Source organism: Eptatretus burgeri, chromosome 9 (genome assembly GCF_056783735.1).
Source record: "Eptatretus burgeri isolate ZD-2024b chromosome 9, Ebu_testis_v1, whole genome shotgun sequence".
Classification (NCBI taxonomy): Eukaryota; Metazoa; Chordata; class Myxini; order Myxiniformes; family Myxinidae; genus Eptatretus; species Eptatretus burgeri.
In genome coordinates, this window is record NC_140969.1 from 1336327 (window position 1) to 1364323 (window position 27997).

At 42.5% G+C, this 27997-nt stretch overlaps 3 protein-coding genes across 8 annotated transcripts in view; 2 read left to right on the forward strand and 1 right to left on the reverse strand.

The window, feature by feature from the left end:
- Nucleotides 1–27997, forward strand: part of LOC147019407 (uncharacterized) — a 520827-nt gene that overhangs the window by 340495 nt on the left and 152335 nt on the right. The gene's annotated exons all lie outside the window — the stretch shown is intronic.
- LOC147019412 (putative histone deacetylase 1-B) overlaps nt 1–27997 on the forward strand; it is a 47613-nt gene that overhangs the window by 13273 nt on the left and 6343 nt on the right. For 2 of the 4 annotated variants that reach the window (XM_085893848.1, XM_085893849.1), the window contains exons 5-13: nt 4298–4436; nt 5320–5461; nt 5624–5716; nt 5869–5977; nt 6255–6395; nt 18667–18775; nt 19279–19409; nt 19588–19743; nt 26291–26320. In XM_085893848.1, the coding sequence (XP_085749974.1) occupies nt 4298–4436; nt 5320–5461; nt 5624–5716; nt 5869–5977; nt 6255–6395; nt 18667–18775; nt 19279–19409; nt 19588–19743; nt 26291–26320 (1050 nt within the window). The remainder of the gene's footprint in view (nt 1–4297; nt 4437–5319; nt 5462–5623; nt 5717–5868; nt 5978–6254; nt 6396–18666; nt 18776–19278; nt 19410–19587; nt 19744–26290; nt 26321–27997) is intronic. The other 2 variants (XM_085893850.1, XM_085893851.1) reach the window with 1 other exon arrangement.
- Nucleotides 42–19282, reverse strand: LOC147019413 (uncharacterized). 2 transcript variants are annotated; one of them, XM_085893845.1, is made up of 3 exons: nt 19047–19282; nt 2567–2758; nt 42–2215 (listed from the first exon to the last, which is right to left on the reverse strand). In XM_085893845.1, exon 3 carries the CDS (start codon nt 2207–2209, stop codon nt 548–550), a length of 1662 nt encoding a protein of 553 aa, XP_085749971.1. In that variant the 5' UTR covers nt 2210–2215; nt 2567–2758; nt 19047–19282; the 3' UTR covers nt 42–547. The 2 variants fall into 2 exon arrangements, with proteins under 2 accessions (XP_085749971.1, XP_085749970.1); XM_085893844.1 differs by lacking the exon at nt 19047–19282 and having other exon boundaries at nt 2567–2796.

Consider the following 27997-nt stretch of genomic DNA (forward strand, 5'->3'; position numbering starts at 1 on the left):
TATTTGAATTCATGTTTATTCAAGTCTAGAGATATGTGATATGTTTTTTTTTTTTTTTTTTTCTTTAGACCACTTTGAACGTATCTCTGCATTGACGTGAAAACAAAAGTCTGTTCGCTGTACCTGAAATGTAATTACACCTGACAAACCACCGTACAATAATTTCAAATTGGGACAGAAAATTTGAAATGGCCTCGATTGTTCACTACTTCTGGTGCATCCAACGGGGCAATCATCTGGTGTCTCATGTAGAAAATAGCATCCCTAGTTGAAGGCCATTTCCAGTACTTCCCGACATGTGCCATTACTGACACCTGGAACTCTCCATCTCGTACAGCAAGAACTTCTCCTGGAAATTGTTTTCCATCGTACTCAACTATGAACCAGTCTCCCACTGCTGCAATGGTCTCACTGCTGCTCTGGGTTGCCTCATCGTGCTTGTCTCTGCTCAGGACATAGGCTACCACCTCGTCATTTACCACTTTGAAGAAGTGCATCTTTGCTATGCCAGTAATGGCCTTGGCTTCACTGAAGATGACATCAAGGTTCAGCTTCTCGTGTTCCTCTTTGCGATCTCACTGGAAGTAATCTCACGAACAGACACATTCTTCATGGTACTTGCAGCTTCTGCAAAATTCTTTGCATCAGTTACAGTATGTTTACGTGTTCTCACCTTGTCCCACACAAAACGCTTGGCTGACCCACCGATTCCATCAACGGGTCCCTTCCCATGTGAAGTGGCAAAAAAATTCCACTCGATATGCACCTTGTGAGCCTTCTCTAGTGATGCCAATGCTGCAGCAATGTAGCGATTTTTGAATTGAGATGCTGGACCACCTGACCATATCGACACATGTGATACTTGGTCAGGAAGGAAATCCAGAAGTACATCCAGGTATGCCACAATGGTGTCCTTTGAGTGGCATAAATTGTCCGATGCCAGCACAAGGGAGGAAAGGGATCCAGAGTGCCAGAGTGCTGCAGTGAAAAGCGACACTTGACGTTGGTTCCAATGAGCACTTTGGATTTCATCCTGAGCTTGGCAGGTGTAGTTCTCAGAAAAGTCGACTTGAAGGACTGCATGATGCACATCAGATTCAGAGGCCTTCTTCCTGTGCTCGTTGTACACTGCTGCCTGCTCACGTTTTACGTAGCAGTGCTTCAGGAACTGTGGAAGAATGGTCATGGCATGATGAAGAAGTTCACCGACAGTTCCCTCCTCCAGAATCTTCTTCATTCTCCCATCATCACCTGACTCCCATTGGGACCATGAACTTGGAGAGTTCATGCACTCCTCGAAGACAGCTTTGAAGTTTCTTTCAAATCCAGCTCCTTCTCTGCATTTTTTGCACTCATTCATCCAACACTCCCTTGATGGATCTGTGCAGAGAAAGGAAGCTGGGAGTTCTCGCGTATATGGAGGGAAGGCAGGCACACTCTTGTGCAATGCACTGAAGACATTGATTGCATTCTCGTGAATTTTGCACAAACACACATTGTGGGGTATTTTGTGGCTTAGAAGAATGTGTTTGGGGCGGTATTCAGCAAATTTTGAAAACCCAACCTTGATGTCTGGATGTTCCTCGCAAAAGAAAGCACGAGTCTCTTTGATGGATGATGTGAGGTATCTTGCTTGTATCTTCTTCTTGTCACCATCATTCCATATGGTCACCACATCTTTTTTGCCAGGTGCCTGATAGCTGACATCATCCCTCTCAAAGAACTCATGTATGACTTTCACATCACGATCACCTAGCTGTGGTGGTGGGCCAGGCTTGTTTTTCTCTGCTGATGAAGTTGATGGAACGTCAGTTCCCTGCCTCGATTCTGCTTCATACAACTTCCGACAAACGGCTATTCTTCGTCTGGGAGTAGAGGGAAGCGATGAATCCAGCATTCGACGAGCTCTAGCAGTGGCTTTTGCAAATGCCATGGCACTGTTGAAGGGTCCTGTACTTGCTGATTTCTGTGCCTGGTCTTTCTTCAGTTTTCTGTGCTTGGCAACTTGTTGTCTAGTAGCCTCCTTTCTTTCTTTTTCTAACAATTTTTTCTCCCTCTTCGGAAGGCCTTTTTCCTGCTCTTTTTTCTTCTCTCTGCTTTTCTTCATGGCCAGTGCTTTCTTATGCTGGTATTCCTGATATCTACCAGTTTTCTTCAAGTTTTCTATGTAACGTTGCTGCTTTTCTTTGTTTGTCAAAAACTTCGGCATGTTGAACTGTTAGGAAGCAATATAACATAAAACAAAATCACCATGTGCAGTTTCATTTCAAAATGCTGTCATGGACAAATCATAATTCCCCCAAATTAAGCCATAATTATTGGTTATTCATAAAACTGAATAGGCCCTAATTATTCACAACGTTATCAAATACCTTCAACAAAGTGAATGTATGCAAAAGTACTTCCAAATACAATGTACAAGTATATATATATATATATATATATCACAGACAACAGTTTTCTTTCAAATATTTAGTTTAACAGCAAACACGGTTCACTTGGCAATAGGGAAGTAAATTGATCACAGATATTGAATATGAAGACAAAAGAAATGTTGAGTACTTACCTACAATGTGTATTTGATCATCTGCTGGAACTCAAGGATCTTCCCAGTATCACAATGAACAGAAGGTTTTATGAAAAACTTATGCCGCATGGAAGAATTCTGTACTGACTAGATAGACAAGTCATGTGGTACGCTCCATTGTAACCACCACTGTGCACCATGTATTGAAGAGTATGTACTGTGCACTGGTCACTGCAACATAAAGCATGCATCAGCCACATGTTTCCAAAATTTACCCCTCCCCCCCCCCCCCCACTGTCTTCATACTGCCCTCTGTTGTCTTACTGTCACTTTTGTCTTGACCAGGACCTGTCTATTCGAGTCTTATTCACTTATTTCATGGTTAGTAACGTTACAATACACAAAGGCTGGTTAGTAACGTTACATGGTTAGTAACGTTACACATTTTGATTGCTGTTATTTCTAACTTCTATCATGACAAGTAATACTTATTTATATATTTCAATTAGTCATTGGACACAGCAGGAAAAATTGAAATATTATCATTCATAGACACTTTATACACTCTGGAGGTAAATAATTTCACTTTTCGGTTAGTAACGTTACATGACTTTCTAGGGGTTGGGAAATGCACACATGTTTGCATTTTGAAGACATGTAGGTTGATTTTACTTAATATATCCATGAAAGCACTACACTGCCTCTATGAATTCAATATTTTTGGTAAGAAAATGGCATTTAATTTGACTAGATATCTTCTTTGCCATTATGGAGATTTTGCTGATAAAATTTATCTGGAACAATTCTTGTTCAAAATTGGTGAATTCACCACCTAAAACTATCAATATACCCTGAAAAATATTTTTTCCTGAATCATCAATGTGTCCTTTCGTAAATCACACACAAAAATCAAGGAAAAAACCAAATTGAAATTTTAGGGTCATGTCCCTCTAACTGCGGAATATATACATTTCTTCTTCTTCGATTCTGGAAAGATTGTCTTTTAAAATGGGCTCTCGTGTGATTCAACCGACACACATTTTTTTTCTTGGTAAATCGGTTATTAACTTTCTAACCAAGTAAATGGATGATTAACTTTCTGGCATATGTGCATACATCCGTTAACATTTGACTTAAAAATGATTCTCTCCTCACAAACTACTTGTCCGATGTGGATCAAATTTGGTTTGATACCCACAACAGTGAGGTCTCATTGAGTTGTGCTCCTCATCTGGATCCAGCACCTATAAGAGGCTGAAAAGGGGGGCTGGGGGAGTGGGGGTTCGCGTAAAATTCAATCATTTATTTTTTAAAAACCTTCTCAGAAACCAACCTCGAGATGCACACCAAACTCGTCATGAAACGTAAGGACCATGCCGTTAACTTAGTTGTGCTCCCCATGACCGTGCCACTTCAGGAAGGGGGGTGGGGATGACCCCTTCCCCTAATCCCTCATTTTCACCCCGCCTGTTGGGGAAATAACCGTCACTCTCCCACGGGGCTCTATTTTTTATATATCATTTTACGATACCAGGAAGCGGGACCTCGAGTTATTCCCTTTATAATGACGCATGATGCACACGCACACATATCTCCTTTCCATAATAAATTTATAAAATCTCTTTTTTCAAAATTTGTTTCAATATAATTTCACTGCTTCTTCTCAGATTCACATAGAAATACTAATTGTTTATTTTAGGGAGCACGTTGTGTCATGAGCCACCGTTTCCCCATTGATGTGTAAGCTCACCGGGAATTCTCCGTGCGCAGCTGGAGCCGTGAAGTTGAACAAACAGCAGACGGACATTGCAGTGAATTGGGGAGGAGGTCTTCACCACGCCAAAAAGTCTGAGGCTTCTGGCTTCTGTTACGTCAATGACATTGTCCTTGCTATTCTCGAGTTGCTCAAGTGAGTGATTCGTGTAACTCGGACATTTGTTTGTTTGTTTTTTTTAAAATAAAAATGCTCCGTATTGGTGGATTTATATCTGTGCTCCAACACTTATCGGTGTCTTCCACCACATCGTTGATTCAACCAAGTCTGAACGTAAATGTCATTCACTTGCACCAAAAAACAATGGGCACAAAATTGTTTGACAAAGACAAGAGTGTAGAGAGGGTTTAAAGTTTGAAACCATTTCCTTTGAAGCCAAGTCAGACCATGGTCGGTATTTCGACCATTGAGCCAGATACCACATACCGGTATGCTCACGTAGAGGAGAGCCAAAGGAACATGCAGAGGATTGAACGGACTTGCGATGGTTTTGTGTTGCGTCGAGAGATTGATTAGAATCTTTGGAGAATCCGATATTATGGAGTATGGGTAGTTTGAGTTTGAACTGTCGAGTCCGAGTTTGATTTCCGACCCAACTAAAAGCTGTCCAATTGGTGCTTTGCAGCTCGATGTTAAACTGGGTGACTCGTTCACTGGCGTTAACTAGTGGACGTTAAAGACACATCAAAGGAAAGGGCATCTTTGGCGAAGAGTAGCCAAGTTATTGCCGATACCCTCAACAAATTACAAAAACCTGCCATGCTCACCTTCAATCAAATGCGAGGCCTGACCAACTGGTTTGTGAAAGACTTGGACCAAACTATCCCGAAAGCTGACGATCAAAGACGTGGGATTGATTGGGGCTGTGGAAGTAGTAACAGTAAATATTTTTGGATTTGTGAACCAAACTCCCCACTCCCTCCATCCCCCTTCCCTTCCTCCCCCACCTCTACCCTTTGTCTTCCCCTGACCCATGGCCAACTCCTCCCCATGCTTGAACGTACCTCCCTGGACACAGGTATCACCAACGAGTCCTCTACGTTGACATTGACATTCATCATGGGGATGGTGTGGAGGAGGCTTTCTACACCACAGACCGTGTCATGACGGTGTCATTCCACAAGTATGGAGAATACTTCCCTGGCACTGGAGATCTCAGGGTACGATTTATGTGTCCCTATGATCTCTGAGCTGCTCGTTCGTTTTTCTGATGGACTTTTTCTCTCTTGGAATTTACCTTTTGTTTTTAAAGTTTACACCTTTCAATACTGTAAGACTCAAATTTGTGGAGGATTCCTCGATGTCGTTTCAATGGTATACAGGACATCGGAGCTGGGAAAGGCAAGTACTACGCCGTCAACTTTCCACTGAGAGACGGCATTGATGACGATTCGTATGAATCCATCTTCAAGCCGGTACGTTGCAACTTGTGACTGATCTTATCGCGCCGACACCTTGCATTCTGGAATGTAAATTTTGTTTTTGCGATGATGCACTGTGATTGGACTGTGGAATTTTTGGTGATCGTTTTAACTTTTATCTTTCTTTGGGCGCACTCCATCATTAGGTGATCGCCAAGGTGATGGAGATGTACCAGCCCAGTGCTGTGGCTCTTCAGTGTGGTGCCGACTCGCTGACGGGTGATCGGCTCGGCTGTTTTAACCTGACCATCAAAGGTGCGGTTTTCATCCACTGTGGTTATGTTGTTGCGTTTTCTCTGCGGTGCATTGTTACCATAGCTTGGCAGTGGTTGCTCTGTCGGTTATTAATGCCTTGGTACTAAACTGCATTTTACCTTGCATGTGACACACTCTATGAAGGACGTTCAGAATCGGAGTCGATTGTGCACACCTTCATCGTGCAAGCTTTAGATATTGGTGCAAATTGCGATTGCAAAGTAGACCAGCAATTTTGCCTGCAGCCGTGGTGAGTGAGAGGCTTGCTTGTTACCAGGACACGCCAGGTGTGTGGAATACGTGAAGAGTTTCAACTTGCCGCTGCTAATGCTTGGTGGTGGGGGCTACACCATCCGTAACGTGGCTCGTTGTTGGACCTATGAGACAGCGGTGGCTTTGGACAACGAGATCGCGAATGGTCAGTGTGCGGTGTTTTCTCATCTCGTTTCATGACGTAAGACTGTGTCCGATGAAGACGTTTATCCACAACACTGTTTTTGAAATGGATGTCTGCTGTTCAAAATTGGAGAGAAAAGCCATGGAGGTAAATGAGAACTGTGCGTGTGTTCTTAGTTTGCTTCATTACCCCCGCTGGAGGAGAGGGTGCTGCATTTGGGTCTGACTGACTGACTGACTGACTGACTGACTGCACAGAACTTCAGCACTTTTCTCCGCAACCACTTCTCGGATTGAGACAAAATTTTCACCACAGGAGCGACTACTCGTGTGGAATGTTTTATTGATGATTATAACATCATAGGTCACGTCGTGTGGCAGCCATGTTGTAAAAACGGAAAAACTTTGGACCTGTATCTCTGAAACCACACCAAGGTTAAAAATTGAAACTTGGCACACGGCAAGTACTCCTTATGGGGAATGTGTGCGATTTTTTTTTTTTTTTTTTTTTATTTTATTTTATTTTATTTTTTTGATGACATCATAGGTGCCTTTGTTATGATGTCATAATTGCATATGTAGAATGCTAAATATGATCAGTATGAAAATTTGAGGGTCATCTCGGCATAAAATGGTCCACAGAAAATAAGATTTGATGACATCGGTCAAGTGATTCGGCAGCCATATTGTTTAAAAAATAAAACCAAAAATCTTCTCTGAAGTGGCTGAGCAGAATGATGAGAGACTTTACACGTACAATTGCCTAACCATGAGGAACAAAAGGTTCACACATCTGATGTCATATGTCACCGTGGTCTGCCAGCCATATTGGGTTGAGCGAAACTCTTTAAAATATTCTTTTTCTTGAACCGCTTAATCGATCAAAGTGAAACCTCACAATTATGATCTCGTAGTAATGGGGAATAAATGTTTTAAATTTCAACCTGATTGGATGCATGGTCTGGCAGCCAGAATTATTTGATTTAAATTATTATTATTATGTTTATTTGTTTGAATAAGGCTTACTTGGCTGTACCTGGATGGGTTTTTGAGGGTAGAGGGAGTAGCAGCTGAAATGTGAATCCTCTGCAGGTTCCTCCTGATGACTTCATATTTGCTTTTTGCTTGTTCGGGTTCCTTATGATGACTCCAATGCAGGGCTGAACATATTTGGTGTTCCGTTTGATTTGAATTTAATTTATTACATCCTCGTGGAGGATCTCTAAGTCTTACTCACGTTGTTGTTCTTCATCTTCTTCTTGTGGACTTTTTTGTTTCGCAGCGTACAGTTTTCATCAAAACTTCCTGAAACTTGGCATATATATGTAGAAATACCCTGCGCAGACAGTAACAATCTCCGATTTTGAAAATTCCTTCTAGAAAATAAAGTTATGATGTCAAAATATCTCCGCTAATGGAAATCGCCTAAAAATTATTTCCGAAACTAGGCAAGCTTTTTGAATTCTGTTTGCGGGAATCGAACAGGGCATTAGCAGTGATGAATTACCGCACATATGATGCATCACTATGACGTCATATCAATTTTTATGACGTCATTCCTATTTTTTGACATTTTTTGTTTCACAACCCAGAGTTTTCATCGGATCTTCGTGAAATTTGCCATGTATATGCAGAAAGTCCACGGGCATGCAGTAACCATCTCCGATTTTGGAAATTCTTCCTAGAAAAAAAGTTGACATCATAATATCGCCGTTAATGGAAATCGCCTATACCATTATCTCCGTAACTAGGCAAGCTGTTTGAATTTTGTTTGTGGGAATCAAGCCGGGCATGACCACAGATAATTTCTCGCAAACCTGATAAATCACAATGACGTCATATTCGTTTTTATGACGTCATCGTTAAGAGGACGAGGATCTTAGCTCATTTGAGCTTGTTTTTATCCCATTCCAAATTAAATTGAACAGTAATAAACGTCATGGGTCAGGTGTCCGATCAACGCCAGACATCTTGGTACCTGCTCATCACTGCCTGTAGTTATGAAGTGGCAGTTCTACTTATGTCCATTGATTTCGTAACACACCAGTACACAAAATACACCACACAAAACGACACAAACACCACACAAAACAAGTCCTGGTGAGGGTCTGCAATCTCTGATTGTTCTTTTTCTTGTTAGTACATTTTATCAGCGCTTGGGACTCTGTTAAAAGACATTAAGTTGGTCCAACTAGCTTGAGTGACGGAAACACACTGTTTTATGCGGGAAGTAACAAAAGGTGATAGGATAGGTGTTGTGAGGGATGCATCACTTGACATGGGCTGGCAGGATGGCCAAGAGTTATGTCCACTCGCGTCGAAGCTGTGTATCCTAGGTTTGAATCCCGACCCAGCTATAAACTGTCATCCTGTTGTTTCACAGGCAGGGTCATTTCCCCGAGCTTGACATTAAACTGGGGTCCCATATGCCAACATTAGTTGGTGGATGTTCAAGATCCCATGGTGTCCTTCGCAAAGAGTGGACAAGCTATTGCCGGTACCGTGGCATATTTCAAATTCCTGCCAGAACCTACTTGGGGCACTGCATCAGCAGCATAGCCGTGCCCTCAGCCAATGATGCTGCTTGGCAGCCTCGTGCTGTTTAGGAAATAATAAAAAGGTCACCTGATATGGTGACCCTTTACTTGATCTATTTAAATTGCACACAATAACAGAACAAGTTCCAAATGAATATTTGTCAGAACACACACACACACACACACACACACACACACACACACACACACACACACACACACACACACACACACACACACACACACACACACACACACACGTTCTATTGTCGGGTCAGGCCAGATCAGATCTATGACTTGCTGAAGGTACCATGTAAGCTTGTACTAACTTGTTTCATGGTTGGGTTGTTGCCGACTAAACCTTCTGGTCCACCATGTTTCCTGGTGAGGAGGGTGTTTGGAGGCTGTTTGACAGGTTTTGTTCTCAATCCTGCTCGGTGTCCATATCCAAAGGGCGGATGAGCTCCTTGTGAGCCAACATCCATCCGTATCTGGTTTCCATCTGTATCTGTGGACGTCCTCCTGCAGTTTGGTTACTTTTTATTAGGAGGATGTTGGCAGGATTTGTACTCTGGCCACCGTAAAATGCTTCATTCCACAAAACGCATAAACGCAAAGAACACTGAAAACCCACTCTGTGGAAGTACCTCCTGTGCTGCCCTCCACAGGGCAGCTCACCAGATGATGGGATTGGGGTGAACCCTTCAGGACCCCCATTCTTTGGTGATGGGAGGAAAAGCAATGGGGAACCTTCCTGAAGGGTAACCCTCCTGATTATGGTGGTGTGTGTCGGGGTGGTGCTGAAGTGTCGTCCACCAGATGGCAGTCTCCTTGGGTTAACCTGAAGCAGTCCCTTGGGGTGGGTGCCTGGAATGTCCTTTTCCAAAGAGAGGATGATCACCTGTCTCTGTTATCATCTGAGCTCAAGCGTTTGGACATCGGTATTGCAGCTCTCTCTGAGGTTCGGTGACCAGATTGCGGTGAGATCATGGTGGCTGGTTACACCTACTATTGGTCTGGTAGCTCTGATGGTTACCATACTCAAGGAGTTGCTGTAGCTGTGTCCAATAAGCTGACTCTAATAATCATTGAGGTAACACCGGTCAACGAGTGTATTATGAGACTCAGGATTCGTCACTCTAGGTGTCATTTCCCTCTTCTCTGTTTATGCTCCGACTGAGGCGAGTGATCTCACCATGAAGGACGCATTCTATGCCTCGTTCGAGTCTGTGGTTCATCAGTGCCCCAGGTGAGATACACTTCTAGTCGAGGGGGATTTCAATGCATCGACTGGAACTGATAGGGATGGTTATGAGACGTGTGTTGGTCCTCATGGGTCTGGAACTGTGAACCTGAATAGCACCAAGTTCCTTGACTTTGGAAGAAGTCATGGACTTAGGGTGGCTGGTTCATGGTGTCAGCACCCACAAGCTCATCGCTGGACTTGGTATTCCAACACTGGTGGTGTGGCAAAGGAGATTGACCATGTGCTCGTTGATGGTCGCTGGAGGATGATCCCAAGTCTTCGTGGGGACGAGTGGGGGGAATGATTGAACAGGCAGGATAAAAGAGAAAAATCTTTCCTTCTGTGAAAGAGTAACTATTCCCACAGTTCGAACCCAAAATAACTTTTCTGTGACTGGAAAAGGAGTGAAACATCGAAACAATGTAGGCAAGGCCCATGTACAGCCAATCAGAAAAGAACACAACCCTTTAAGGTTCCCCAGGGTTTTGAGGTACAGAGAGTTACACAGATCAAGGAAGTGAACCATTACTTCGGCACGTTCTCAGCATTGATAAAGAATAACATTACATTCTGACGGGAACTGCTCACAGGACCTTGGCAGCTTTTACAGTCTCTACACAAAAACCGTGCATTACATTCATTAACCTCTGCCATCGAAGATGGACAGAGGTTACTGTTTTCACCCCTGTCTGTTTTTTACCTTCGCAAACTTTGTTGCGAAGGTTATGTTTTGATCGCTGTGTATTTATTTATTTATTTGTGAATATGTGTGTATGTTTGTTTGTTTGTTATTCGCATAACTCCAAAAGTATTGAACTGAATCGCAGCAAATTTGGTGGGATGATTGGTTATTATCCGAGGACCATTTGATTAGATTTTGGGAGCGATCGGGTCAAAGGTCAAGGTCATGAAAAGGTCAATATTGTCATTTTACCATAGCGCGGTCAATTTGTATCCAATTTGCATGCAACTAATGCCAAAATGTTCAGAATTCAATGCCCCATCTTGTGATATGTGACATGACACAATGACGTAATAACCCTTATTAGCGGTTGGGAGTCAAAGGTGAGGGGGGGTCACGACATTGAAAAATGTGCGGTTTTAGTCATAGCACGGTCAATTCTTATCCGATTTGCATGAAACCAATACCAAAATGTTGACTTCTGTTCCCCACACTCTGATACCAATTACAAAATTAAGAGTACAAAGGTCAAGGTTGAGGTCATGAAAATGTCAAAATCGTCATTTTGCCATAGTGCGGTCGATTTTTATCCAATTTGCATGCAACCAACGCCAAAATGTTGTGAATTCAATGCCCAATCTTGTGATATACGATATGACACAATGACGTCATTACCTTTGTTCGTGGTTTGGGTCAAAGGTCAGGGGGGTCTACGACCTTTATCATAACGCGGTCAATTCTTTTCAATTTGCATTTAAGTAGATTCAAAATGTTTAGAATTCAATTCCCTATCCTGTGATGTGTAATATTTGACAGTGACTTTCTTGGTGAATTTAAAGCATTGGGGGGGGGGGGAGTGGGTGTCATTGAACTTACAAAATGTGCATACCTTAGTGGCACGTACCCACACTAAACAAAAAATGTTCCTTTTTATAAATTAGGAGCCAGCTGACGTATTACTTTTGGATTGCGCAACCACAACCAGCTGATGTCAACCATTCTAAAAAAAAGCACGATCACCTGAGGTATGCTTCAAATGTGTCATTCTTATGTGCCATGATGCTTTCGGCTGCTGGTGCAATTTGAAGATATTAAAAAATAAAAGATATGCGCATTTTACAGTTGTAAGGATGCAAGTAATAAAAACGGATTAGCAGGCAAAAACATAGTTCTCTCCATGCAAACCAATGGGACTTTGGCACCAGGAGAGGCGTATTTCACAACTTATAGTTCTATTTATCGATAGTACTTCAACCCCCTATCGTGCAACTAGCTAATGTCATACGCTCTACATATAGTACACACAGCTGAATTAGTACTTTCAGATGTCATACTTTCTGAAAATGAATGTTTGTTTGTTTGTTCACAATAAATAACTTATTTAGAAAAACAGAAACTCGTGTGTGCTAAAATGCCAGAAAATAATTTCTTATGTGACCAGTTGTCATCAAATTGACTTGACACCGACACCCAAAAAGGTCAGGGAGTTCATACAGAAATTGTACAATGTATGTGAATCAGTGTCAAACAGCAAGAAATTTAATGTTTTTAAGCCTTCATAACACATATGAGATGGCAGATGTGGTATGGGATTAAATACCCTTACAATCAATGGTTTCTGGGGGGGGGGGGGCAAATGTAGCGTTGGCGAAGGTATGCGCTCTACTGAGTGCCCGTTCTAGTTTGTTTGTTTGTTTGTTTGTGAACAGTATTATGGAAAAACTCCTTGACGGATTTCGACGAAACTTGGTGGGGGGGATTAGGTATGGTCCAAGGATCATGCCATTAGATTTTGGACTTGGTCCAAAGTCCAATATGGCCGCTATGGTGGCCATTTTGAAAACATATTTGAATTTTTGTTTTTGCATTTCTACATGTTTTAAGTGATTTCCAACCAAAAAAAAAAAATGTTTGAGGAAAAAAAAAAATTTTGCAACTTTTTTCAAAAAAATTACAATTTTATTTGAAAAATATTTGAATTTTTTTTGCATTTCTACATGTTTTAAGTGATTTCCAACCCCCCAAAAAATTGTTAGAGAAAAATTTTTTTTTGAAATTTTGCAACTTTATTTTCAAAAAAAAAAATATTTTTTTTTTTGGGCATTTCTACATGCACGTCGATCTAGTTTAGTTTATTCAATCGTGGTTCAGTAGAGTCTGATCCGTTTTGACCTACAATGAATAGGATATCAGGTTCACTTAAGTCACCCAGCAGTATTGACGGCAGAGGTTTTGCACTCTACCGAGTGCTCCCCCTCTAGTTCAATTTGTGAACTAAATATGAAATATCTAAAGTTATATTTAATCATGTACTAATTGATATGCTATTCATGTACTCAAGTCTTCCTGGAACTTGTGCAACATTTCCAGGTTGTTAAATAGTTTTAATCAGTATGAACTGAAGGTTGATGTACGTTTTACAGAGAGGAAATGTAACAGAATACATGGATAATCACGTTTACACGGGAATCCTCTCAACTGCAACATTTTACCAAAGTTCAAAATAATATTTTATGAGTGAGGAACAATTCATTCACACCAATTACAAATGCTTGAAGATGAAATCTTCGACAGCAGCCTAAGCTGGATGTTTGCAAGTTTGAGGATGAGAGGGTAGCTGAGGACTTTGAGAACAGGCTGAGTGGGGATTTGGAGGGGGTCTGAGTGTTTTAGGGAATCCTGAAGAGTTGTGGTGTGCTTTCAAAACCACCATCCTTTGTGTTGCCGGTGGATGTCTTGGAACTCACCTTCGAGTGAGGAAGGACTTTTTTTTTTCCCCCCAATGGACACTGGATATGATAAGCATGAGATTATTGTTCAGCTTGGATGGCAACAGAGTTGGCCTGGAAGTATCTAGATGTTGTGCAGCTTCTGCCTGGACACCATGACACACCACTTGTTCTCGGCTTTCATATATATCATGACAGTCATTTCACAGACTTAAAAATGTAAGTCGATCCAAGTAGAGTAGCGGTTGAAGAGGCACTGATTTGATTGGCCGTGTTTCAATAACCGTATGACTATGATGAAAAAGATTAATTGTTTAAGAAGAAACAGCTTCGCTGATCTGCTGATATCTCACCTGTCACGGATTCTCTCTCAGGTCGTTTGTTGTAAAATGTGCACTTGCAAAAAATAAAAAAGGTAGTAGTAGTAATCTCATCAGCAGATGCAAACGTATTCTTGACAGGGTCGTGTCAGCTGAGAGAGTTGTTTCTTCAAGTGTTAACTTTTTCGTGCAATTTTTAAGACAAAGTTGAGCGAAGTTGAATTTGCACACAAGTGAGTCCTGACGCCGAGGTTTTTATTTTTAGGTCATCTCAACCGAGATGACCTAATAAAGCCGGACCAAATGTCCGTCCGTCCGTCTGTCCGTCAACAATTTTTTTTCCGGTCTTGATGAAACTTAGTATGTGGGTAGAGGTCGATGAGTGTTGCACAACGATATAACTTTTGTCCGGGTTCAAGATCAGGGACGAGGTCACGTAAGTTATAAAAATCGCCATTTTCAAAACCTATCTAGTCTGCCATTCTACAAGATATTCGGCAACTGTTTATTGATTATGATTGTAAACATATTATCTTGTATCTTACCAGACAGATTTTTGAATTTCCTTCCCGTTTGATCGTCACGTGATCTGGAAGATGGCCAAAAACGCCGATGCGATTCGCAAGGAAGGAAGGAGAAATGAAATATAAATATAAAACACATTTTTAGCCTTTTATATTTATACATTTTTCCGCCGAAGGTGCAAAAGTTTCAAAACCCGAAATGTAAACGTCGGCATTTATTTTCAAAATATAATTTCGTGCGCGTGTGCCAAAATGCCGAGTCGTCTTTAACCAAACTGCGCAGTAGTCCGGTCATGGCGTCTGAGCAGTGGCCAGCGTGGTTCAGATTGACTGTGGTTTCTGGGGCGAAGGTGATTGTTAAGAAGTATGTCGGCGGTATAAATTTGAGTGACTGTATTGGTGATTTAATCACGCAACATCTTGACAACGAATATTCTGGCCGAACGATTGCATCAATTCAGTGCATCAGCAGGGATGATTCGCAGGCTCCTCTCGATCGTGCCGATATCTAACATAATCACCGGCGGACATAGGGCTGCAGGCTGTGGGGCGAGGCCACGGATCCCGGATGAGGGGATAAGTGATAAATTATGCTACATGCTTTGGGCTTTCTGATTAATATATCAATGAGTACATTCCATAATTAATGAATTGATAATTAATGAATCTGGCATACAAAATGTTTTTTCATACCTGACATGTCACTTTGTGCAGTGTCATGAAACTTCTGTGGAATTAATAATTAATGAATTTGCTAGCTCTAACGATTTTTCAAACCTCAATATCTCTATAAATACTTGACCAATTTTCATTCTGAAAGTTGCATTATAATCAGTGAAGAATAATCGACAGGATTATCATAATCTCCGAGAGCTAAGCCTATTTTTTTCGTTTTTTTTTTTCTACAACCGGAAGTGAAATGTCCCCAGAGAGTGGACAGACCGGAAAACCACGTATTGCACTTACTGGTGATTCTGATGTGTTAATCCAGGTACTAAATGAACAATACATATTTATTAATTATGTCATTAGTAGTATTATCCTAGTGTATCTCTGTGAACTATTTCAATCGAAACGGTTAGATTGGACTGTTTCGCGGTTACCTGAACTGAACATTGAGAACTTGTGGTATTATAGAGATGACTGTCACCCCCACACGGGGGTAATTTTTTTTTTTTTTTTTAAGGTTAGGGGTCATCTACTTATTAGGTACACAAATGTGCCAATACCCTCATATCGTGGGTTTTCATCAATTGTTACGATTTCTTTCTCACGGGATTTCATTTCGACCAGTCGTGGTTTTTCAGCTCAGTTAGCATCGCTTGCGCCCGTCCCGTAGGTTTACGATTATCTCTCGTCACGAGCCTTGTGGTGTTTCTCGTGCATCGCTTTTAATGATCCCAAATGTAAAACGATGGACAAAGTTTGTTGTGCCAAAAGGCAGAGAATGGTTATGACGGGTGAGAAGATTGAGTTGTTGGATTGCTTGGCTCTCGGTGAAACTGCAGCATCTGTGGGCCGCTTTTATGGGGTCAATGATTGTAGGTAGAACCTTCCCTATTGCTCTCTTCCTCATTCACAAACCTTCATTATCCTTCAAACCTCACTCCCAAACCTTCGTTTTCCATCTCAAAATTAAAACCTCATTCCCAAACCACATACTCGAACACCCATTCTCAAACCCTTATTTTCCCGACACCCGGATTCTTACCCCCCCCCCCCCCCCCCGTTCTCATGCTTCATTCTCAAACACACGTTCTCAAACTACATCACCTCACCAGTGTTTCGACCGAATATTTGCCACTTTGGCGTTGTAATCTTTGGCGTGGTGGGTGGGTTCAAGAACATTACGTTCTCGTACTGTACTTTTCCATAAATAAGAAACCACAAGACTGAGCTCGGGATAAAGACTATGCTGTTCGAGTGAGGAGCTGGGGAGTTTATCTTTGCAGTTAATTTGCCACTTTGGCATCCCAAGCTCAGTCTTGTGGTTTCTTATTTATGGAAAAGTACAGTACGAGAACGTAATGTTCTTGAACCCACCCACCTCGCTGTTTTGTAATAAATTTAAAAGGTAAAAGTCTTGTATTTTTGTTTAATTTCCACCGTATTTATTGTATTTTCATGGTTTTTTTCAATGTAAATCTGCTTTAAATATATTTTACATGTTTAATTAAATTGTGATGTTTCTTTCTGGCTGCCACCCAACTTCCTCTATATTTTCTCGAAGCCCAGGAACAGAATCCCCTTCTTTCATTGGCCCTTGGTTTCCACTATCGCGGTTTTAACCATCACGGCATTTTCCAGGAACCGAACCCCCCATTTCTCATTGGCCCTTGGTTTCCACTATCGTGGTTTTAACCATCACGGCATTTTCCAGGAACTGAACCCCCCATTTCTCATTGGCCCTTGGTTTCCACTATCATGGTTTTAACTATCACGGCATTTTCCAGGAACTGAACCCCCCATTTCTCATTGGTTCTTGGTTTCCACTATCACGGTTTTAACCATCACGGTATTTTCTCGGAACCGAACCCCCCTTTTCTCATTGGCCCTTGGTTTCCACTAACACAGTTTTAAACATCACGGCATTTTCCAGGAACTGAACCCCCCCATTTCTCATTGGCCCTTGGTTTCCACTATCGTGGTTTTAACCATCACGGCATTTTCCAGGAACTGAACCCCCCATTTCTCATTGGACCTTGGTTTCCACTATCGCGGCTTTAAACGTCACGGCATTTTCCAGGAACCGTACTCCCACGATATTAGAGGGTTTGCTGTACTGTGGTCTGAGACACACTTTCGTGAAGTTCAAAATGTGGTTTAAAGCTTTGTCTCCACAACTTAACACCACACTGCCAGATCACATCTGTCAATTGTTAAAGCTTAACAATAGTCCCCAAACCCCGAAATAATAGTCGAGAAACAGTCTTCAATCAAAATTATCGGTTCTTGTATTCTGACAAACCAATACATGATAAGCAGGTAATGCTTACTTACTGAACATATTTCAACTTGATGTAGAGACAAAAAAAAGTTACGATTTCACATAATAAAAATATATGGCCCTTCATTACATTCAATGTAAATCCATCAATTGCTTTGTTTATAAAATAAGAATATTTGAGAGACGTGTTGGGCGATGCAAGACAGCAGTAAACTTCCCAGTATACAGATCACTTCGGCAGCACTGAACCTCTTCTGGAGATCGTTGGTACATCCTGACCAGATTGATTCACGAAAGATCTCACGATTGGGACTGCCAGTCGGTTGTGCTCGCTCATCCATCTGCTGAGCGGTTTCACAATGTGGCTCAACCCAGCCCTGCGTTTGCTCAGGCTGGTCTTTCCACAATAACGAAGGCACCCTTCCAGTTGCATTCATATATACTTTGGATTAATGTTTATCTTTGCAGTTTGAGTCGATGTAATCTTTATACCTCATGATGTTTGTATTTTGTGTGAAAATGCCTGGATGCTTCATTTTTAAAATTTGATTTGTGTGTAATCATTGTAAAAATAGATTTCTAACAAGTGGAGGTACAATCGAAGTACACTGCCCCCGTGCCAAATATATAAATAACAAATCCTCCAGCGCGAAACATTGCCAGGGCTCGTTTGGCACCTGGCGATGCCACCGTGCAACACATCGAGATGGAATTGGGAGGGAGCAGTATACAATAATTGATTGATTAATTGCATAATTAAAATAAATAATAATTGTAAAATAATTGATTTCTCAATCAGTTGCTGAATTGCATATCTAAACCACCACTGTTTCATCCAAATCTGTAACTTTTTGAAAATTAAGTAATTAATTGAAAAATGAATAATTAATTGATTAATCAGTAAATGAAAAATATCATTTGTAGCCAAATCGCTCGTTCACTGTCGTGTCCATGTATCAGCTTCCGAGCTCAAAAGGTGTTGTCCAGATGAGAAATAAAATAAATAAGAAATTGATAAATCGGTAATTGATTAATCAAAAGACTTGTTTGCCAAAGCACATCTTCATATTTGTTCTGAGATATCGCCCAGACAAACAAGAAAACAAACAAACGGAGTAAAAACTGAGTTCTCCCTTCCTTCGGTGCCTGGCGATGACATCATGAATCGCCTGCATATGGTATTTGGAAGTAGCGGTGTAGATATTGTTTTTTAAAAAAATCACACTAATTTTGTGTGTTACGGTAGCACCAAAATCCAACCTTGTGCTGATGCGTCTCGGAAGCTTTGACTCGGTGCTGTGCGTGCAGAGTTGCCATACAACGATTACTTTGAGTACTTTGGACCTGACTTCAAGCTTCACATCAGTCCGTCGAACATGACAAACCAGAACACACCTGAGTACTTGGAGAAGATCAAGTGAGTGGATAATTGTGCACATTCATCTCAGCAAATGCTCCAATTTGTTTGTTTGTTTGTGTTAAATATTTCATCCTTTTGTGGTAAAAACTTCACAAACGTGTGTTTTGTGAACAATTGTCAAATCGTTTCTTGGAAAAATGCAGAAGTTGAGTATTTAAAAAAAAACAAAAAAAAAAAACAACCATTTAATCTCAACAATTGCTCGATCTGATGATTAAATTCATTCCACATTGCTTTTTATTCGAAAAGAAAAAGTAGTAGTTCATACCGTCTTTGGTGAATTGCCAGGAATTGTCCGCATCGCCGGCTACCAGTATCGCTGTTGTCCTGAGCCACATTCTCATCACCGTCACTACCATGTGCCGCATTTGCTTTATTCTTCCAAACAGATTCACAGGAAATTTAAGCAGCAACGGCACAGCAGGCAATTGAATGAGATTAGTGAAAGTTCTTCAGAATGCTTCAGAATATGCGGACCCACATTTCTCAAACATCCGCAGGCAGCGGCTTTTTGAGAACCTGAGGATGCTGCCTCACGCGCCGGGTGTACAGATGCAAGCAATCCCCGAGGATGCTGTACCTGAGGACAGCGGTGAGGAAGAGGAGGAGGATTCTGATAAGCGCATCTCAAGTAAGTTTTTGTTGTCATTTGAATGAAAGATGCATTGCTCAGTTGTTGGGAGCTTATATGTTTTTTTATTGGTTTTTTTTTTAATTCTTTTTATATATATTTGGGGGTGGGGGGCGTGGTTTTTTACTACATTTTTATAGTGGGATGTGGGTTGTGATTCACATTTTTATTCTTGCAGTCAGAGCGTCAGACAAGCGCATTGCCTGCGATGAGGAATTTTCAGACTCTGATGATGAAGGGGAAGGTCGACGGAACACCACAAATTTTAAAAAGGCCAAGAGGCCCAAGCTGGAAGAAGAGAAGAAAGTTGAGATGATGGATGATAAAAAAGCAGGTTTGAAGAATTTTTTTTGTTGTTCTTATGCTCGTACCTTAGGTCTATTATTTATATATTTACTACTGGCAGTTAACCCGGTTTCATCGGGCTGTTTTGAGGGAATTTGTTCCCAATGGAGTGTGGAATGTTTTTGGAGTTTGCTTGGAACGTCCTTTAACAGCATGATAGTCACTAACTGTAGACTGTGAAGGAAATCGAATGAAAGGTATTATACATTGGATGGAATTGACTGTATAGTTTCTGGTTATATTGGTGTAGCCGTCGGGTCGTCCCAGTCACCTCGTGTGAATCCTGGTGAGCCGCATCAAAGCGGCCACGGTGGCCAGCCGATTTGGATGCCCCGAGCCGCTTTTTGTGTCTATCGCTGGGATACCAGTGGGACAACTGAGCCAGCAGACACACCACGCTAAGACACACCACGCAGCAGACACACCAGCAGACATGGACACCACGGTGCCTTCTGCCTGATCTCTAATTTTGACCGAGCAGAGTCGCGAGGTGCACTGCAGTCGTGTTGTGGGTGCCGATTGTCCGTATCCAAATTATCCTCTAATGGACATGCCAATTGCAATAGCGATCACAACTGCTCAAATTCACTCCAAGACCAAGTGGATTCTATAAAGAAATGGTATACGGGGGTGGGAATACAGTGAAGCAACATGAAATGAATAGCAATAAATAAATTACACCCCTTAACCCTCTACCGTAATGTGCACAATGAACCAACGATATATCCTGACTTATCTAGGTCCTTATCGGGCCCAGTCATACTACAAGAGGGAGACAACACAGAAAATACCTGACGGGACACCACGGAACCTTAATGAGAAGCAGACTGAGACCACGTTCTTGCTGCAGGAGGGAGTCATTGCCCTTGATGCAGTCCCTGGTGCGATGAGCCGAGAGTAGGCGTAGCTGGCTTGGTGTGGTTTGGTGTCGTGCAATGCTGAACGGTCATTGTCGCAAGGGAAGATCTGCACACTCCCGCACGGCTCTCTTCAGCGAGGCTCCAGGCTTGTCCTTTCCCTCCACGCTGTGACACCCACTTTTATAATGTCTGGCCCCATCCATCGGCATGATGCACTTAGCCCTTCTGCTCTCGGTTTCTCTTGGTTCCTATCCCAGTTTGTGGGCGAGCAAACCCAGCTCAAATGTCGGGGTGTTTCTCTGGTGTTTCCCGCTCAAACTTGTGCCTGTTGGCCAAGCAGAATGCGAGAAAGAACATTAAAGACAGATTACAAAGGAAAGCACATTAAAAAGGTGATTATTAAGGGATGGCAATTTCAGACGTAAACATTGTGGATGATTGACGATGTTTCTATATACATGTTAGGAAAAGACGTTTTATAAAAGTTAGAGGTCATTGTGGATTTGTGGTACGGGTTGATGTAATTGTTTGAAGATATCTATGTTCGAGGTAGTTGTACATTTGTAGTGAGTGTTGGTGTCAGGTCAGGTGTGGGAACATGCACTGGAGCAGCGCGTCACTGCGTCCATTTTCCGCCAGTACTCCAGGGGCCTCTGTCTGGCTATCCCCCTCATGCAGATGCCAGGCCCATCCCCATCTCCTTGAGATGCCAATCAACCTGCTGCACCCACGAGGCACGTGGTGGGCCCCTTGGCCTCCTTCTCTCACGAGGCTCCCTCGCTGAGAGAATCTGGTGAACAGGATCAGCGTCAGGAAAACGAGCCACATGTCCATACAGCCGCAGCTGACGCTCACGGACTATGCAGGTAACAAATCTCATTTGAGTCTCCCTTTCAGCAACCTCTCGTTGGACACAAAGTCCGACCAGCGATAGCAAAGGATTCTCCAAATAGACCTGGTACCAAAGGAATTAAGTCTCTGTCTCAGATCCCTGTTCAGAGTCCGAGTCCCACATCTGAAGAGCAAGATTGGAAGCACCAAGGACCTGAAGACTTGGACTTTTGTCCTCCCGCACAGGTACCGGCAGCACCACACCCCATGATTCAGTGAATCCATGACTCCCCAGGCCTGACCCATACGTTGATTGACCTGTGGCTCACAGCCAGCAGAGACATGAATATCACTGCCAAGGTAAGTGAATCTCTCCATGACCTCAACATCCTCACCACAAACATGTCATTGAAAGCCTGGATCTTCGTTTTGACCCAGGAAACTCATAATCCCGGTGGCTCCGACTCTTCATTCACCACCTCGAGGGCCCCCAAAAGGATATCTAAAGTCTCCGCAAAGATGACTGCATCATCTGCAAAATCAAGGTCCGAGATCTTGACATTCCCAAATGATGCACCGCAGCTTGATCTCTCCGACATCCTCCCCAGAATCCAGTCCATACAAGCGCTGAAAAGTGTGGGGGCAAGTACACACCCCTGAGTAACTCCAGTAACAACTGGAAATAAGTCAGAGATTGTATCACCACATCTCACAGCACTCTCGGTACCAGAGTAGAGTTCAGACATCAGATTGATCAGTTTTGGTGGCACCCCACGAAGACCAAGAATCCTCCAGCGGGCATCCTAATTCATTGAATTGAACGCTTTACAGAGATCAACATAGGCTGCAAGCAGCCCCTGCCAAAACTCTCGCCTGCGTTCGGTGAGCACCCGAAGAGCAAGGATACGGTCAATCGTTGACCTTTCTGGTGTAAAGCCTGACTGTTCTGGATGCTGGTGCTCAAGCAGATGGTGGTGAACCCTATCAAGAATTATCCGAGCAAAGACCTTGCCCGGCACTGAGAGCAGCGTCACCCCTTGGTAGTTGTTGCTGTCTTGGCGATCACCCTTCCCTTTTCAGAGAGGGACAAAAGGCCCCTCTTCCAGTCAGTTGGGTTGATGCCTGTGTTCCAGGCAGAGCACAGAACTGCATGCAATGACACGAGTGCAGCATTTCCACCAGCCTCAAAGTTCAGCATGGATGCCACAGATCCCTGGAGCTTTACCCATTTCAACTAGTTCACCGCAGCCTGTGTTTCCACAAATGAAGGTGGATCACAGTTGATTGGAGGGTCAGCAATACGGATAGTAACACCCCTGACATCCAACTTAACAGCTGGTGGATCAGCCTGGTGCAGCCGCTGAAAGTCACTGGCCCAGCGGGCCTTCACTTATTTCTCTTCTGTCAAGAGCCAACCACCCTCCACTCTAACTGCAGTACACCGAGGGATGGGCTTGGATGAACACAATGCGTGAATTCCCTTGTAAGCAGGACGAGAATCACTTGACCACAGGTGGATGCTCTACCCCCTCACAGATTCCTCGCACATAGACCTCCTTGTGTACCTCCACCTCACTTAGTTTTTACTTGGTGGAAGCACCTTTGACAGCAATTGCAGCTGTGAGTCTGTTGGGATAGGTCTTTACCAACTTTGCACACCTTGATTGGGCATGTGCTGTGCTTTGTTTGCATCAAGCATAACATTTTGCATTTAGGCCAAAATGTTCCATCTCGGTTTCGTCAGAACACAAAACTTTTTGCCACATGGCTTCAGAATCTCTGGAGTGTTTTTTTTTTTTGTTCACCTCAAATGGGACTCAAGGTGGGCTTTTTTGAGTAATGGCTTCTTTCTTGCCACCCTACCGTCCAGACCAGACTTGTGGAGTGCTTGGGATATTGCTGTCACTCACACGCACACACACTGACCAGTCTTTGCTATAAAAGCCTGTCGCTCTTTCAAAGTTGCCATTGGTCTCTTGGTGGCCTCTCTGTTCAGGCTCCTCCTTGCTTGGTCATCCAGTTAGTGCGGAGGTCATCCTCATCTGCATCATGTCCACCACCTTGACTCCTCTCCCCACAATTGATCCCACATTCAAACTTTAACGAGCTGAACATCGCTTCTGAATGGCTGCCTGCCGAACAGCCATTGCCATCTTGATTAGCTTGGAGCGTTCAAGTCATCAATCTGCACCGCTGTCTGGGGGGTGCTGAACTTCTGGACCTTCTTACACTAGCCTGCTGTCAACATCCTGCGTTGGTGTGCGTGCGCATGCATAACTTTTGCCACCTGCCCACCTCCCACCCACTCCCCCATTTTTGTCCTTTTCCCACTCACTTGACTCACTTCCCCCTCACCAAAGTAAAAAAAAAAAAAAAAGTTAATTAAATCTTCAAAGTAAACACAAAATGTTTTTCACAATCAATTCTCACCTGAATTCAGTTCAACTCTCAACTCCCTCGCTCAATCCTCCTCGCCTCCCTCGCTCAATCCTTGTTCAGCATATCTGCCAAGCCGCATACCCTCAGTCCGCCCGTTCCTCGCCGTGCAAGGTCGACCCACAAAGGTAAACCCAGCCGAGTCCACAGGACCAAAGACGAACCCCAGCCTGATCTGCCGATCCCAGCCGAAACCCAGCTTGATGTATTGTTTTATTATTTATTATGGAGCAGGGATTACCTTGGCTTAGGTAGTCCAAGGAATAAGAAGGTGAGTCTGCGACGTCGACTTTTCGCACTTATTTTGAAAAAAAATCTAATAGAATAAAATTAGCAGACAGAGATATCAAGATAATTGAAAGGGAAAGTTTTGGTTCTTGTGTGATGCCAGCGTACCTTTACGGTCTCAAAACGGTGGCACTGACAGAAGGACAATAGAGGTTGCAGGTTTGTGAGAACAACTGTCTGAGGAAGATTGCAGGAGTGAAGAGGGTGGATAGAAGGAGGATGGATGTATTGAGGGAGGAGGTTGGTGTGCAGATAAGCTTGAGGAGGAGATTGATTAAAAAGCCGGCTTAATTGGGCTGGACACTTGGTTCGGATGGGGGAAGAAAGGCAAAGAGGGTGGATCGGTTGAGAGATTGGGGTTGAGATGGGAAGGTTGTGTGAGTTGCGATGTCAATATGGTGGAGGTGGTTAGATAGTGTAGGTTGGGTTTGTGACGAGGATAATTGATTAGATTTGGGGGAAGATCTGGATCCATATCCGGATGGCGGATACTTGAGGTTTTTTGTTTTTTTTAATAAAGTAATTCATCACCATTGAGAAATCGGGCCAAAAATGATATGTAACATGATGTATGAACAAGTTTTGGACTGATTATGACCAAACTCGGCGGATGAGTTGGTTAGGTGACGAGAACAAGCCGATTAAATTCAGGTCCAGGTCCGGCCTATCAGTGGGATACAAAACGTAAACTGTTGAGCCGAGCTGAAGTATACGCTCCACCGAGTGTGGTTCTAGTTTTTCACGTGACCTTTGAGATCATACTTAACAGTTGGTTGATATCGAACGCAGGCAAAGGCATATCCATCGACACAATTGCGTCAAACCATTTCATGTATACTAATTGGTCCGTTGGACCAAATTCTCATTGGTCTTCACAGCCTTGTTACATACCCCCTGCTCTACTGCTTGAGCATCAGCTTTACTTTCACCAAGCCCAGATGTTCTTGGGGCCAGCTCAGGGATTATATGTTCGTTATTATTGCCAGATAACACTTATTATTGGGTGGTAGCTAGACTACCGTTTTTCTCAGGTTTTCCGTCTGTCTGTCTGTCTGTCTGTCTGTCTGTCTGTATGTATGTATGTATGTATGTATGTATGTATGTATGTATGTATGTATGTATGTATGTATGTCTGTCTGTTTGTTTGTATGTAATGGACAGCTCTTGAGGCCAGAGGAGTCAACTGATTTTGATGAAACTTGACTGGTAGGTTCATCCCAGGATCTAGTTGTATGCTTTTGAGCACCGTTGCTATGGACGCCACCGTTGCCCAGCAACGGGACTGACATTTTTCAAAAAAAATCCGAATGTTTATTTTTCGAAAATCTAAAATCAGCTTCTGCGCTTTTATGGGCACTATAATCTACCGTTGTCAACAATTTTCAGCCCGATCCGTCAAAAACTGTATGACTAGTATGCAATTATATAGCGACCACCCATGTCGCCTACTGGCTTGTTATTATTATTATTATTATTATTATTATTATTGTAAATATTATTAGTATTAATTAATGTATGCTTTGTTACAATGCTGTTATTTTTGTTGTTTATTTTGTAATTAGGATGCTATGCCGTGGTGGAAGGGCGTATTAAGCTACTTTGTACACCTTAACATGGCGTACGCTTAAATCATGAGAAGTGTGACGCATTTTTTGGTGGATAATTTGCTTAATCTAGTCACGAGGTCATGACGATCATTTGGTTGCATTACATTCCATATCAGAACACTCCAGTGGAATTCTAAAAAAAAAAAACCACACACACACACACCTCATCCATCTATAGTCGTCTTTAAGGGTCTGCAGGGTCTTAGGTGTATGAGTGGTCTTTTGGGTCCTCAGGGTCTTTGGATCTTAATGATATTTATGGGTCTAAAGAAGCTTGGGGGGGGGGGGGAGGTCTTAAAATGTCTTCAAAGGTCAAAGGGGTCTCGGCAGTCTATAGGGTCAAAAGGTACATTTCAATAATACACACACAAGGAAACAAGACGCAGGTGGAGGCCATTCAGCCCATCATGGCTGCACCGTATCAAAATAAGAAAAAGGCAAAATGTATTTTAAAGTATTTTTTTATTTTTATTTCTTTGTAGTTTTTGTATTTTATTTTTTATTTTCTTTCCAGGGGAGGGGGCATGGGCGAAGACGGTCATGGGTAAAAAGCGCAGCATCAACCACACAACCCCCCCTTGATGAGACCCCCACCAACAGCACTCTGTACACATGCACACAATCACCTATTAATACTCAAACCACCGAAAAGTCTTAACATCCCCATACCCCTCTATCTCCATAACGTCCAGGTACCTATACAATTCTAATTTAAACATATCTACTTTTTCTGCTGCTACTACCATTCCAGGGAGACCATTCCATGCATTAACTACTCTCAAAGTGAAAGTCCTCTACCTTGCTACCATCTTAACTCTCCTTTTCTTTACTCTCAGGCTATGGCCCCTAGTCCCTGGTCCTATCACTGTCTACTCTGTTGAATAATTCATCTTCACTTATTTTATCTATACCTTTTATTATCCTAAACATCTCTATCATATCTCCTCGTAACCGCCTCCTTTCTAGTGAATAAAGCCCTGTCTCCTTCAGCCGCTCCTCATAGCTGAGTCGAGCAAGGCCCGGAATCAATCTCGTAGCCCTGCGATGAACCCTCTCTATGGCATCTATGTCCTTCCTTGGTTGTGACCAAAACTGCACACAATATTCTACATGTGGCCCTCACTGAATTCCTGTACAATGTTAACACCTCTTGATTTATAATTCACCCCCTTCCGAATACAACCTAAATCCCTATTTGTTTTCCCAAGAGCTGTCTGGCACTGTGCTGCCTGCTTACCTCCCGTATCTATTACTATTACCACGATACGTAAAAATAGTACGTAATTAATAGATTTTAAAACACACACCACACCACACCACACCACACCACACACACACCAACCTCATCCATTCATTGTTGATTATTCACATTGTTGTCATTTTTTAAAATTATTATTTGTTTATATTTCATTCTAATGTGATTAATTCCTGAGTAGAGATTGTATTTAATTATTTGGTGGAATTTTTTTTTACCATTTGATCATTTCGTCTGTGCAAGCAGTCTGTTAATCGATTTTTGAATGTACAGGGTGTTTCAAAAAGAGACACGCGCACACACACACACACACACACACACACACACACACACACACACACACACACACACACACACACACACACACACACACACACACACACACACACACACACCCACACACACACACACACACACACACACACACACACACACACACACACACACACATCTACTATACTAAAAAAACAATGTTTGTATGTATGTGTGTGTGTTTGTTCGTCCTTTATAGGCAGCCGAACCGTTGGATGGAATGAGATGAAAATTGGCATGAGTGATCCTTGGGACATGAGAACGGACATGGGGGGGGGGGGGGGTGTCAACGTCAAAGTCAAAGGTCATGGGGTCAAGGTCAACGAATAACGTCAATTTCATCCGATCGTGACGGGATCAAGCCATTCAACAGACAACTGTACCCGCCCATGGGCGGGTACTTTGCTCGTGTGTATATATATATATATTTTTTTTTTTTACACACACACACACATATATATATATATATATATATATATATATATATATATATATATATATATATATATATATATATATATATATATATATATATATATATATATATATATATATATCTTCTTCTTTCGGCTGCTCCCGTGTTCGGGGTCGCCACAGCGGATCATCCGTATGATCCGCATCGTGGTTTGGCACATTTTTTACGCCGGATGCCCT